Source organism: Thunnus thynnus, chromosome 21 (genome assembly GCF_963924715.1).
Source record: "Thunnus thynnus chromosome 21, fThuThy2.1, whole genome shotgun sequence".
Lineage (NCBI taxonomy): Eukaryota > Metazoa > Chordata > Actinopteri > Scombriformes > Scombridae > Thunnus > Thunnus thynnus.
In genome coordinates, this window is record NC_089537.1 from 2,937,174 (window position 1) to 2,949,901 (window position 12,728).

Genomic DNA, 12,728 nt, shown 5'->3' on the forward strand with positions numbered 1-12,728 from the left:
GCTGATTAAGCACATCCATAAAGTACATTTCCCCTAAACATTATTATTTATCAATATCATTTTCAGAAGTGTTGATTTACATTTCTCAGTCAATTGTTATGTTGTAGTTTGCTGTAATGTGATACCTAATACTAATTTGTATTAGAATAAAGTTAATTCTGGTATAAAAGGTGAGAAAAGTATTCTTCTAGTAAACACTAAAGATGTCAATGATCCTCAAATTGTTTGTTGTTTTGAATTTTATTGTTTAGATGGTCAAAAGTAGAAAGTAATTAGCCATGATAAAAATCTGTATCTTATAGATATTGAACAGCTTGAAGAGTTTGGATGTTTGCTCTTCATCCTTCAGCAATGAGAAGTTTGGGGAATTGATCTTTGTGTAATGTCACAAGATATGATTACATTCATTCATTGGATTCCGTCTAGATGGGGGATTTGTGTCATGATGCCACAAAGTCACTGATCTCTAAATACCTAGTGATCTTCACATAAGGAACCAGCTCTTTAGAATCTCCATACACCATTCATGTTACTATAATAATAAAATATTCTTTACTCCTACTGAAATATTTTGAGCACAGTAATTTTCATAATTGACTAATTAAATTTGTTTTTGAATTGTCAGAATTGTTAGAAGGATTTAAGATGGAAAGCCCAAATTTACTATTTTAATAATCATATTCAGTAAAATGATCAGTCTGTGACTTAAAATAAACACTTCAGTCTCAGATCCTTTTATTTCACTTTTAATTTTTATTATTGTTTTTCAAGCCATTCTATACTTCATCAAAGTATGTAAAATTTCAAATTACAATAAAATACTTAAACACCAAACCACATATACAGTGTATATGTATATTATACACCCCACAAATCATTTCTTTCATACTCCTCTTCTTCATGATCATACAGTTTACATTAATTTTTAATTGTCAATAAAAAAAATTTTAAATTGATTTTTTGTTACATGTTCATAATAGTATATTATAATATTTTGGCATTTCAAAATTATTCTTCAGTTGACACATTCAGGCTACAGAAGGTCCTATTTTCACTGATTACTGATCAGGTGTTGTGGTCATTGATTATGGTTTCTTACTGTGTATTTTACAGTCTAGTAAGTATTCTGAAGAAATTGATAACACACCTTAACAATTCATCAAGAAATGTAAGCATGTCATCGCCAACGTTTTCTGGTTCCACATTTTGTGTGTTTGCAATGGCCTGAACTTCTTGATACATGGCATCTGTGTAGTATGTCCCCCCGTTTCCAGCAACCATGTCATCGATCTTCTTGATCAGCTCCACCACTTGGTTTCTGTCACTATTAGTGTTTTCAAAGACGTGGAACCTGTTTCCACAGCTTTGGATGACTCGTCGGAGGTCTGGGTGGCCATCATGTATATACTCTTGTATGGTCGTGTCGAGATCACCACCACGGGTAAACAGCACGATCATGTGCTGGTTTGCTTTTGGACCAAACAGCTCTTGCAGGGCTTCCACTGAGTTTTTCTCTTCCCTGGTGAATCGACCAACTTGGATGACCAGCAGGAACACATGAGGACCAGGACATGAGACTTTGACACATCTCACAATTTCTCCTTGGATGAATTCTGGGGATTTCGCCGTGTCCAGGATCCCTGGTGTGTCTACCACAGTAACTTTTCTGTCACCCCATTGTTTCACACCTTTTTTACAGGACAGAGTCACCGACTCAGACCAGGGACGGGATCTGAAGCGTTTCTCTCCCAGAATGGTGTTTCCAACAGCACTCTTGCCCACACCAGTTTTTCCAATCATCACAATTCTCAAATCAGGACCTGAAAACAAATCAGAACTTCTGTTTAGGTTCCTGAAAGAGTTTATATTTGGATGTATAAATAATTTAGTAAATATAACTACATTGTGATAGATTTTAAAGCAAATGAGTTATACCCAGTAGATTAAGTAAAACAATTTCTTGAAATCTCACCTGCAGGAACTGAAACCATCTTTTCTCAGCACTGTTGTCTCTGCACAGTTGACAATGGATATTATTAACGTTGGTTTAAGATGTTGTTTATTTATATCTTCACAGCTGACACACCCCATAATATTTGCATAATAGGTTCATATAAAACGTAAGGACCAGTGATTCTTGCAGATACACACAGCTTGTCTCCTGTACTTTACTGCTCTGGATGTGAGGACCATGTCTCAGTGTAAGTTTGGCCATGATATCTTTCTATACATGATTGTTATTAATATTCTGATTGCTTTGTGTTAGTAAGACAGCACTGTCAAAGTGAAGAGTTTCATTTTTGATTATCAAAGGAAATCTGACCACATATAGGATTTTTCATTGTATGTATACGATACGAATTATATCTTTTTTTTTCCTCACAGAAAGGAAGATTGTTGTCCTGAGGACTGAAGATTTGAAGAAAAGTCTAATATCTCTCATCCTAGGGAAAGATGTAGCACAAAGAAAACCTGAAAATGATAAATATGAGGTCATGATTTGTGCCTTATGTGTGTGTGTTGATGGTAGAGAAAGAGGTGTGGCAATCGATAGAGGAGCTGTATGAGACAACTGGAAAACCCAGAGAAGAGTTCATAGTTGTGCTGCCATTAAGATATAAACTTGAAGAATCTTACCCGCTCAAGTTCCACACCAGGAAGGACTGAGAGAACTGGCTGAAGACAGTCATCTGAAGGCAACCAAAAAAAGGCAAAAAAGGTAAAAAAAAAAATGAAAGATGTAGATTTAGCATTAGACTTAATGTATAAATTATTATTATTATTATTATTATTATTATTATTATTATTATTGTTGTTGTTGTTATTATTATTATTATTATTATTATTACACAAAAGATGAACTGGTTCTACAAAAAGTTTCCTGCTCAGTTAAAATGATTCTGCCTCTTCATTATAGGTCTGCTGACAAACCTCTCACTGAAATGGAGACGGATAATACACAATCTCTCTCAGCGGCATCTTACCAACTTCCATTCAAATGTGTGTTTGTATGTTTAGTGAAGAGTGATTAATTCAACCAGACAAAAGCTTTTATAGCATCTCACATAAACTCTTATTTGTTCTTTTGTTCAGGTGGCAGATATATCATAGAGCTCTTCCCTGGTCCCAAGCAGAGTATAAAAGGTGAGATCAGAGTTTATAAGATGTGTCTGAACAGTGTGAATTATTATTACAAACTTCATCTTTTTGTTCTTCACCAATGCAGAAAATCACTCTGACAACAAACTGAACCTTGTTCTGCTGGGAATGTCCGGGACTGGAAAGAGTGCAAGTGGAAACACAATCCTTGGAAAGAAACAGTTCTTGTCAAGAGCCAGTTCAGTGCCGGTCACCACAGAGTGTCAGGTGGCAGAAACTGTTATAAACGGTACATGTGTGCGTGTCATTGATACCCCAGACATCTTTGATGATGACATCAAATCATCAGTTAAGAACCAACATGTGACAAAGTGCAAACAGCTCCTTCAGTCAGAGCCTTGTGTGTTCTTACTTGTGATGCAAGTTGGCAGATTCACAGATGGTGAGAGAGACATACTGAGAAAGTTAGAAAAAGCTTTTGGTAGCGAAGCTAAAGAACAAACAGTCATCCTGTTTACCCGTGGAGAAGATCTGCAGCGTGCAGACCTTAACTTGGAGGATTTTTTGCAGGGCTGCCAGCCTGAGCTCATGAACATAGCTGAACAGTGTGAACGAAGGTGTGTTGTTTTTGAGAACAAAGCCACACGTCAACATCAAGTGACAGAGCTCCTGCAGACAGTGGACGAGATGTTAAATAAATAGCAGAAACAATAAGTTTAGACTTATGATATATTCAAGGTCTTTTCTTTATATTGATTACAGACTATGAGCTGGATCAAATTTATAGTGTTTGATATTAATGGATGCATATGTAGACTGCAGTGCTTGATATCTCCTGGGACATTTGTATGCAGGCTGTTTATATCTGTTAATGTGTTGTGCTGTTTGATGCTGGTGGGTTCCTGGAATGTGTCTGATTGATTTCATGAGGGATGGCACATTAAATAAATAAATTATCAACATCTTTTTGTATGTGTTTTTTGTGAATAACATGAATTATTTTATAATGTTATTGTGAAAATCCTGTCAGCAGCAGCCTGAGCAGCACAGAGACAGACAGACAGGTGAGCTCTGATGTCACAGTGAAATATCTAGCCATAAAGTCAGGCGTCAAATGAAAAAAAAAAAAGACAGAGTTTTTTAACACAACTTTAAGAGGTTTGAGCACTGCTGTGGCTTTGTCATGAAACTCTTGAGTTGTGTCGCCCAAATCAACAAACAGAAAGACAAACAGCTGCAGAATCTCAGGTGAGGTTTGAAAATAGCTTATAGAATATAATTGGTTTAAACAGAGGAGCACAATACCTGCAGGTTATTAACCATTTATTTTATTGTATAATAAGTTATTATGAATGTATATTATGTCTATTTTTAATATTTTATTCTCAGATTTATATTAATCAAAAATAGGAATATATTTGTTTGAAATTACAGAAAAAATCATGATACAAGGTACAAGTTATATAAGAAAATACATATTTAATAAACTAAACTACATAGATATACAGAAGGGAGAGACTCTTTATGTGTCTATATGTGTGCATATGAACAAAGAGAGAGGGACAGGGAGCAAGTGCACTTATACAACCAAAAAGTGTCCTTATCAAAGATAAACTCAAATCTACGCCCTTCATCACATGAGTCATTGATTTATAGAAAACCCAGAAAAGGTAGAGAGGATACAAGCAAGTAGTGTAATACACCCAGTGTCTCTGCAGTGATTTAAGTACTGATCCTCTCTTCCTGCTAACCAATACCCCACACATCTCAGGGCTTAACACATCCTTAGAAAACACTAGAAAAAGAAATAACACAAAGATAAATAAATGACTTTTTACTTCTTTATCTGTGTGACACAATGTAAAATGTAACATGGTTTGTTTAATTTATCCTCCTATTACATTTAGAGTCAAAAATATGACATGTGGATATTGGACAGTCAATCACAAAATCAATATTACTACCAACCACAAACAGTCCAAATATTTAGTTTAGACTAAATCTGGTCTAAACATTTTCTACAATATAAAGAATAATGTGTCCGTCTCTCCCTCCCATCAGATTTGACCCTGAATCACTCAAGTCTGTTGACATATGGGTCAGTTTAGTAAAAATGTTTCATGTCTAAATGTTTTTTATTTCTCATCCTGTGTGTTTGACTCTGGAACCAAACTTGTGTATCTGTGTGAGGATCAACTGAACCAAACAGTAAACTGTACAATAACAGGTCAAATATCACCATCTACTGGACGTTTGATGTAGAAGTTCTTTCTGTTCTGAAGGTGCTCGCTCGCTCTGATTGGACCAGGCTTCAGTTGGACATAAACTTCAGGAAACTATTTCCTTACAAGCTTTTACAACTATTTCCTCTGATTTAGAGGCAAGTTGTCAGTGCTTCTAAATTACATCTTATTTGTTGGAATACTAGAATATATTGTGATTATCACTGTTTTATTTATATATTTACTTTTTAAGACATTTTAATCAACTTGGTATCTGTTTTTAATTCCTGGCAATGGTATATTGATTGTTGTTATTTGATCCATTTTACATTTTCCTTTTTATCATGTATCTGTTTTTCTGATCCTTCAGCTTTAAAATACCTTTTTTATTTTATGTTATATGTTTTCATAATCATAATAATGTTTATGTGCTGTTGATATCTTGGCAGGTTACTCCTGTAAATGACATTTTTAATCTCAGTGAGACGTTTTTCTGGTTAGATAAACAACATGAAAACATTTAATGAAAACGTGAAACATTGGCTGAAACAAAACCAAACCTGCGATCACTGATCTGTGATCTGTGTCCATGTGCATGTACATGTCTGACTCAACAGGTACTAGAAATCGTCCCTATTGCTAGGTCGTTACTAAGGGTCAGCCTACTTGCTGGAATAGTAAACTATGTTTCATTACATATGAGTCTACTGACGTAACTAATTGTGATGAGTATTAGTCAGACCCCATCTATTTTCATGGAAACGGGGATAAAACTAGCAAAAGTTTTTTGTTAGAGCGAACTGCCTCGCAATATGAACACATTTTTATTATATATTTTATTTTGTTGGTAACTGTTGTACATTTGCAATACAGTAGAAACTACTTATAGTGATCACTATAAATGGATGATTATTATAACTGAACCAATTTTTTTTTCTTTTTCTTAATTTCTCGTGCAGATTACCATCTAATTGACATTTGTATATTTATTACATGAATATAAAGTAATGAAATGGCCAGCTTCACTATTTACTGAATTTCATTGACTGTTTGATCAGGATATGTCCTTTAATTCCCACATAAAACAAATTTCAAGGACTGCCTTTTTTCACTCACGTAATATCGTAAAAATCAGGCACATCCTGTTTCAACAAGATGCAGAAAAACTAGTCCACGCATTTGTTACTTCTAGGCTGGATTATTGCAATTCATTATTACAGGCTGCCCTAACAAGTCTCTAAAGACTCTCCAGCTGGTCCAGAATGCAGCTGCATGCCCTCTCTACATTTAAGAGGAGCCCCCTCTCTCAACCCAACCGGTCACAGCAGATGGTGTCCACCTAGAGTCTGGTTCTGCTTGAGGTTTCTTCCCGTTAAAGGGGAGTTTTTCCTTACTGCTGTCGCCAAGTGCTGCTCATAGAGGAATTGTTGGGTCTCTGTATATTAAAGAGTACGATCTTGACCTGCTCTATGTGAAAAGTGCCCTGAGATGACTATTGTTGTGATTTGGCGCTATATAAATAAAAATTGAATTGAAGTGAATTAAATTTCAAAATACAGAGCAGCTGTTTAAATGCCTGTTTTGCTGCATCTTGCTGGCTTGTTTTTGGCACGAGCTCATTTTTCATTGAGAGAAAATGACTTTTTCCTTTTCTCCCTCCTGTCATGGTTTCAATGTGCATGCAGTATCAGCCTCAGGTCACCAGCTGGCAGCAGACGGGTTGCGCATTTAGGCTGCGGGGGGTGGGGACCTCAAGAGCGCCACAGCGAGAAAGTTGAACCAGAATCAACTTTTGGAGAAATGCAACCTGTAAGGCTGTACAATCCTGCCATGAGGGAAGATAAAAACATTACTAGGAAAAGGGGAGGACATTTCTCCTTGTTTAATAATGTTAAAAGTAAAGTTAGGCTTTGCTGACAGCTTCCTGACTCATTTTACAAAAGAGGAAGGAGAGAGAGAGAGAGAAAGGCAGTGGTCAAGTGAGCTAGAGAGTGGATGAGGAGAGCGAGCAGTGGTAGCATGAAAGCCGGTGAATGAGAGGAATAAAATGTTATTTTCTGATTGTTTCATGTCAGTTAGAAATAAACACTCAAACCCCTCACCCCACACAACCCTGCAGAAGTGCTGCAATGCCTGATAATGGTGCTGCAGCCGCTAAATACACATCATACATGTATTATGGGAGTAAGGTAAAAAGAAAATAGAATTATCATAGTTTATTTAAACAGCATTTGTATAGGAATGATTCTGTCCCGAGCTTTTTGACCCATATAAGCAGTTGATCACTGTAACTGTGATTAATACAAGAGGTTTCCACTGTAGCCTATTAATATTGCTTAAATATAAATGAATAAATAAAACAAAATACTGAGGACAAAGATTGGGCTGGTCAGATGGAGAAACTAAACCAAAAAGTAAAGATTACAATTAAAAACACCTCCACCAACCTGCTCTATTCTATATTCTATTCTATTCTCAACTTGTCAAACTCAGCCTCCCAGTTCAATATAAGATGTTTTACTGTCTTGTCTTAATGTCTGTATGTTCTGACACTGTCCAACTTCCTTGTCTTATGTTCCTATTTCTTTTTTATATCATATTGCACCAATAAAAAAAAATAATTCTGGTATAAAAGTTGAGAAAAGTATTCTGCCAGTAAAATGGATGGTAAACACCTAAAATGCCAATAATCCTCATTGTTTGCTGTTTTGAATTTTATTGTTTAGATGGTCAAATTTTTATTTTATTTTTTTAATGACGTAATTAGCAGTTATACAATTAGTTATCTTATTGAGATTGGACAGCCTACTGAATTTCAGTCAAACCCCAAAAAAATTTTTTCAGTTTGGATGCTTTTCATCCCTCAGCACAATTATTAAGAGAAGTTTTGAGAATTGATCTGTGTTTATATTGACGAGTTATGAGCATAAATTTCTCTTTTTGTTTTAATGTTACAATCATTCTGTAGATTTCTGGATAGGTGGTTTGTGTCATGATGCCATGAAGTCACTGATGTCTTAATACGCAGTGACACATAAGGAACCAGCTCTTCAGAATCTCCATACACCATGCATATTAATATACTAATTACGTATTTGTATTCATACTAAAATACTTACAGCACTTTACAATCATTTTTATACTAATGAAATTTGCTTTTTAATTGTCAGATTGGGAATGTGGTGGATTTAAGATAGCAAGACCAAATTTACTGTTTCGATAATCATGTTCAGTAATAAGTAATAAACACTTCAGTCTCAGGTCCTTTTATTTGACTTTTAAGTTTTATTAATTTTCAAGCCATTCCTTACTTCAACAAATTATGTAAAATTTCAACATCCAATTAAATTCTCAAACACCAAACCACATATTCAGTATATATGTATATTATACACCCCACAAAAACATGCAAATAGTAATTACTTTACAGTCTTCATCATTTCTTTCATACTCTTCTTCTTCATGATCAAACAGTTTACAACATTAGTTTTTTTTTTACTGATATATTATTTGTTGAATACCCAGGATGCAGTCACATGTTCACAATAGTATATTAGAATATTTTGTCATTTAAAAATATTCAGTTAACACACGCAGACTACAGAAGTTGTCCTATTTTCATTGATTATTGATTAGGTTTTGTGGTTATTGATTATGGTTTCACACTCTGTATTTTACGGTTTGTTAAGTGTTTCCAAGAACTTCATGATACGCATCAGCAATGCAGCAATAAATGTCAGCTTCTCATCATCCAAGTTTTCTGCTTCCACATTTAGTCTTCTTGCAATGGTCTGAACTTCTTGATACATGGCATCTGTGTAGTATGTCTCCCCGTTTCCAGCAACCATGTCATCGGTCTTCTTGATCAGCTCCACCACTTGGTTTCTGTCATTTCTGGTGTTTTCAAAGACGTGGAACCTGTTTCCACAGCTTTGGATGACTCGTCGGAGGTCTGGGTTGCCAGTACGTACGTACTCTTGTATGGTCGTGTTTCCGAGATCACCACCACGGGTAAACAACACGATCATGAACTGGTTAGCTTTTGGACCAAACAGCTGTTGCAGGGCTTCCACTGAGTTTTTCTCTTCCTTGGTGAATCGATTAACTGTGATGACCAGCAGGAACACATGAGGACCAGGACATGAGACTTTGACACATCTAAGAATTTCTTCTTTAATGAATTCTGGGGAATTTGTAGTGTCCAGGATCCCTGGTGTGTCTACCACGGTAACTTTTCTGTTACCCCAGCATGTCACACCTTTTTGACAGGACTTAGTCACTGAGTCAGAGGCAGGACGGGATTCGAAGCGTTTCTCTCTCAGAATGGTGTTTCCAACAGCACTCTTGCCCACACCAGTTTTTCCAATCATCACAATTCTCAAATCAGGACCTGAAAACAAATCAGAACTTCTGTTTAGGTTCCTGAAAGAGTTTATCACCAGCTTGATGTGCAAATAATTTAGTGAATATAAACACATGACAGATTTTAGAGCAAATAAATTATATACAATAGATGAAATAAAACTATTATTTTAAGTCTAACCTGTAGGAAGCTTTGAATCAGTTGAACCCATCTTTTTCAGCACTGTTGTCTCTGCACAGTTGTCAATGAATGTTACAACGTTTGTTTAAGATGTTTATTTATACTGTAGTGTCACAGCTGACACGCCCCCTAACATTTGCATAACACGTCCATATAAAACATGTGCAGACCAGTGATTCCTGCAGATACACACAGCTTGTCTCCTGTACTTTTCTGCACTGGATCTGAGAACCATGTCTCTGAGTAAGTTTGACCATGATATCTTTCTATATAGCATGATCGTTGTCAATATTCTGATTGCTTTGTGTTAGTAAGACAGCACTGTCGAAGTGAAAGGAAAGTCCTTTGGATTATCAAGGATAATTTAACCATATAAAAGATTTTTCATTGTATGTATATGATACAAACTCTATTGTGTTGTTTTTTTTCACAGAAAGGAAGATTTCAATTGTTGTCCTGGGGACTGAAGATTATTTGAAAAAAAGTCTAAAATCTCTCATCCTAGGGAGAGATGTATCTCCAGAAAGAGATACTGATAAATATGAGGTCACACTTACCCCGAACTTGTACACACCAAGTGATGACATAAAAAATACATTTTCACAAAAAAACTTTGATATGTGTTTGTTGGTGGTAGCGGATGATGTTTCACCAAAGATGGTGCAGGAGCAGATAGAAAAGCTGCAGGAGAAAACTGGAAAATCCAAAAAGGAGTTCACAGTTGTGCTGCCACTCGGCTGTAAAAACACAGACAGTTATCTAGCCAGCTGCAGCCTGGGTGAGTTATTCACCGAACTGGATAAAGACAGACCGATGATTCCAATCAACAAGAGGTAAAAGTGAAAAGGAGAAAATGTAAATTTTGAATTGGATGTAATTTGATGTACAAAATATTTGGGACACACTTCTGTTTCATGGTGTACATGTTCAATATTTTGTGTACAGGGGGACTGTTATAATTGTTTGCATACTATTACATCAAGGATGAACTTGTTTTACCAAAGCAAACAGCTTTCTGGCCAGTTAATATGATTCTGCCTCTACTTTATAGGGACACTGACCCACCACCCCTTCAACCAAGGATGAAAGGTAAGCCACAGTCTCTTTCAGTGGTATTTTACCAACTTGAAGTCAAATGTGTGTTTGTATGTGTAGTGAAGAGTGATTAATTCAACCAGACAAAAGCTTTCATAGCAACTCACATAAACTCTTATTTGGTCTTTTTATTCAGTTGTCAGATATATCAAAGAGTTCTTCACTGACCACAAGAAGAGTTTAAAAATGAGATCAGGGTTTTCAAAATGTGTCTGAACAGTTGTGAATTATTATTACAAACTTCATCTTTTTGTTTTACACCAATGCAGGAAATCAGTCTGACAACAAAGTGAACCTTGTTCTGCTGGGAATGTCCAGGACTGGAAAGAGTGCAAGTGGAAACACAATCCTTGGAAAGAAACGGTTCTTGTCAAGAGCCAGTTCAAGTCCGGTCACCACAGAGTGTCAAGTGGAAGAAACTGTTATAAACGGTACATGTGTGCGTGTCATTGATACCCCAGACATCTTTGATGATGAAATCGAATCATCAGATAAGAACCAACATGTGACAAAGTGCAAAGAGCTCCTTCAGTCAGGGCCTTGTGTGTTCTTACTTGTGATACAAGTTAGCAGATTCACAGATGGTGAGAAAAATATACTGAGAAAGTTAGAAGACGCTTTTGATAACAAAGCTAAAGAACAAACAATCATCCTGTTTACCTGTGGAGAAGAGCTGCAGCGTGCAAAAATGAACATGGAGGGTTTTTTGCATTCCTGCAATTCTGATCTAAAGAAAATAGTTGATCAGTGTGGTAGAAGATGTGTTGTTTTTGAGAACAAAACCTCACATAAACGTCAAGTGACAGAGCTCATGCAGAAAGTGGACGAGATGTTACATAAACAGAAGAATCAATAAGTGTGCATGTATCAGACCAGATCAATAAAGTGTTGGATGTGATTTCTTTGTATATAGATATAAACAGGTTAGACTGTAAAATGATTCAACAGCTTGAATTGTCTGATTGTTTAATTTGAAATGATTTGTCAGTTATGAATTTCATGTTTGGTTTTTCTCTCACTTTGCTTCTTAATAATCACTATTTAACCGACTTTATTTTAATGTTATGTTTGTTTAGTTTGTCAAATAAGCCAAATATTTCTCTACTGGTGAAATTGTTCCTTCTTTCTTTGTTAATCTTTGTAAACTGTGATGGAATGAGATAAATAAACATTACATTTACCAATAAAAGCAAGTAGTGTAATACACCCAGTGTCTCTGCAGTGATTTAAGTACTGATCCTCTCTTCCTGCTAACCAATACCCCACACATCTCAGGGCTTAACACATCCTTAGAAAACACTAGAAAAAGAAATAACACAAAGATAAATAAATGACTTTTTTCTTCTTTATCTCTGTGACACAATGTAAAATGTAACATGGTTTGTTTAATTTATCCTCCTATTTCATTTAGAGTCAAACTGACCAGTTTAATTATGATAGATTTTAAAACAAATTAGTTATATACAATAGATGAAATTTAAAAAAAAAAAGCTTGAAATGTCATCTGCAGGAACTGAAGCTATCTTGTTGTTTTCTCACAGAAAGGAAGATTGCCAAAAGAACGTCAAGAATGTTATTGTTTCCCTTCAATTTCAATTTTCTGCACATTTCCGCTACTTTCTTAGACTATACAAGTGCTGTCTCTTGCTAAAGGAAATAATGTTTACACCTATGCAGTATCTTTAGCAATAATAATAATAATAACAATAATAATAAACCTCTACTTTAGTAAAGAAAACAATTATGTGTTGTAATAAAATAAGTGATGT

General features: G+C 35.5%; 3 protein-coding genes across 4 annotated transcripts; 2 read left to right on the forward strand and 1 right to left on the reverse strand.

Moving 5' to 3' along the window:
* Nucleotides 1-730: 730 nt before the first annotated feature.
* LOC137173788 (GTPase IMAP family member 8-like) lies at nt 731-9,945 on the reverse strand. The gene is made up of 6 exons (XM_067578863.1): nt 9,865-9,945; nt 8,999-9,711; nt 3,618-3,768; nt 2,638-2,690; nt 1,973-1,991; nt 731-1,820 (listed from the first exon to the last, which is right to left on the reverse strand). The coding sequence occupies exons 1-6, from the start codon at nt 9,893-9,895 to the stop codon at nt 1,108-1,110; spliced, it is 1,680 nt and encodes a 559-aa protein (XP_067434964.1). The 5' UTR covers nt 9,896-9,945; the 3' UTR covers nt 731-1,107.
* Nucleotides 2,418-3,809, forward strand: LOC137173653 (uncharacterized). Its single transcript, XM_067578579.1, has 4 exons — nt 2,418-2,719; nt 2,918-3,000; nt 3,094-3,144; nt 3,227-3,809. Exons 2-4 carry the CDS (start codon nt 2,943-2,945, stop codon nt 3,799-3,801), a joined length of 684 nt encoding a protein of 227 aa, XP_067434680.1. The 5' UTR covers nt 2,418-2,719; nt 2,918-2,942; the 3' UTR covers nt 3,802-3,809.
* A 55-nt stretch (nt 9,946-10,000) lies between the features above and the next one.
* On the forward strand, nt 10,001-12,165 carry LOC137173650 (uncharacterized). 2 transcript variants are annotated; one of them, XM_067578571.1, is made up of 4 exons: nt 10,001-10,107; nt 10,298-10,697; nt 10,916-10,953; nt 11,229-12,165. In XM_067578571.1, the coding sequence occupies exons 1-4, from the start codon at nt 10,098-10,100 to the stop codon at nt 11,813-11,815; spliced, it is 1,035 nt and encodes a 344-aa protein (XP_067434672.1). In that variant the 5' UTR covers nt 10,001-10,097; the 3' UTR covers nt 11,816-12,165. The 2 variants fall into 2 exon arrangements, with proteins under 2 accessions (XP_067434672.1, XP_067434673.1); XM_067578572.1 differs by lacking the exon at nt 11,229-12,165 and adding an exon at nt 11,096-11,214.
* The last annotated feature ends 563 nt before the right edge of the window (nt 12,166-12,728 follow it).

Bases quoted from the DNA above. Each gene is read 5' to 3' on its own strand.
- LOC137173653 (XM_067578579.1), top strand. From the start codon at position 2,943: ATGGAGACGGATAATACACAATCTCTCTCAGCGGCATCTTACCAACTT. The intron at 3,001-3,093 runs GTGTGTTTGTAT...TCTTTTGTTCAG, and splicing joins TTACCAACTTCCATTCAAAT to GTGGCAGATATATCATAGAG. The intron at 3,145-3,226 runs GTGAGATCAGAG...TCACCAATGCAG, and splicing joins TCCCAAGCAGAGTATAAAAG to AAAATCACTCTGACAACAAA.
- LOC137173788 (XM_067578863.1), bottom strand. From the start codon at position 9,895: ATGGGTTCAACTGATTCAAAGCTTCCTACAG. The intron at 9,712-9,864 runs GTTAGACTTAAA...ATTTGTTTTCAG, and splicing joins TGATTCAAAGCTTCCTACAG to GTCCTGATTTGAGAATTGTG. The intron at 3,769-8,998 runs TAAAATACAGAG...CACTGTCTGCAG, and splicing joins TGGAAACACTTAACAAACCG to GAGCTCTGTCACTTGATGTT.
- LOC137173650 (XM_067578571.1), top strand. The intron at 10,698-10,915 runs GTAAAAGTGAAA...TCTACTTTATAG, and splicing joins ATGATTCCAATCAACAAGAG to GGACACTGACCCACCACCCC. The intron at 10,954-11,228 runs GTAAGCCACAGT...ACACCAATGCAG, and splicing joins CCTTCAACCAAGGATGAAAG to GAAATCAGTCTGACAACAAA.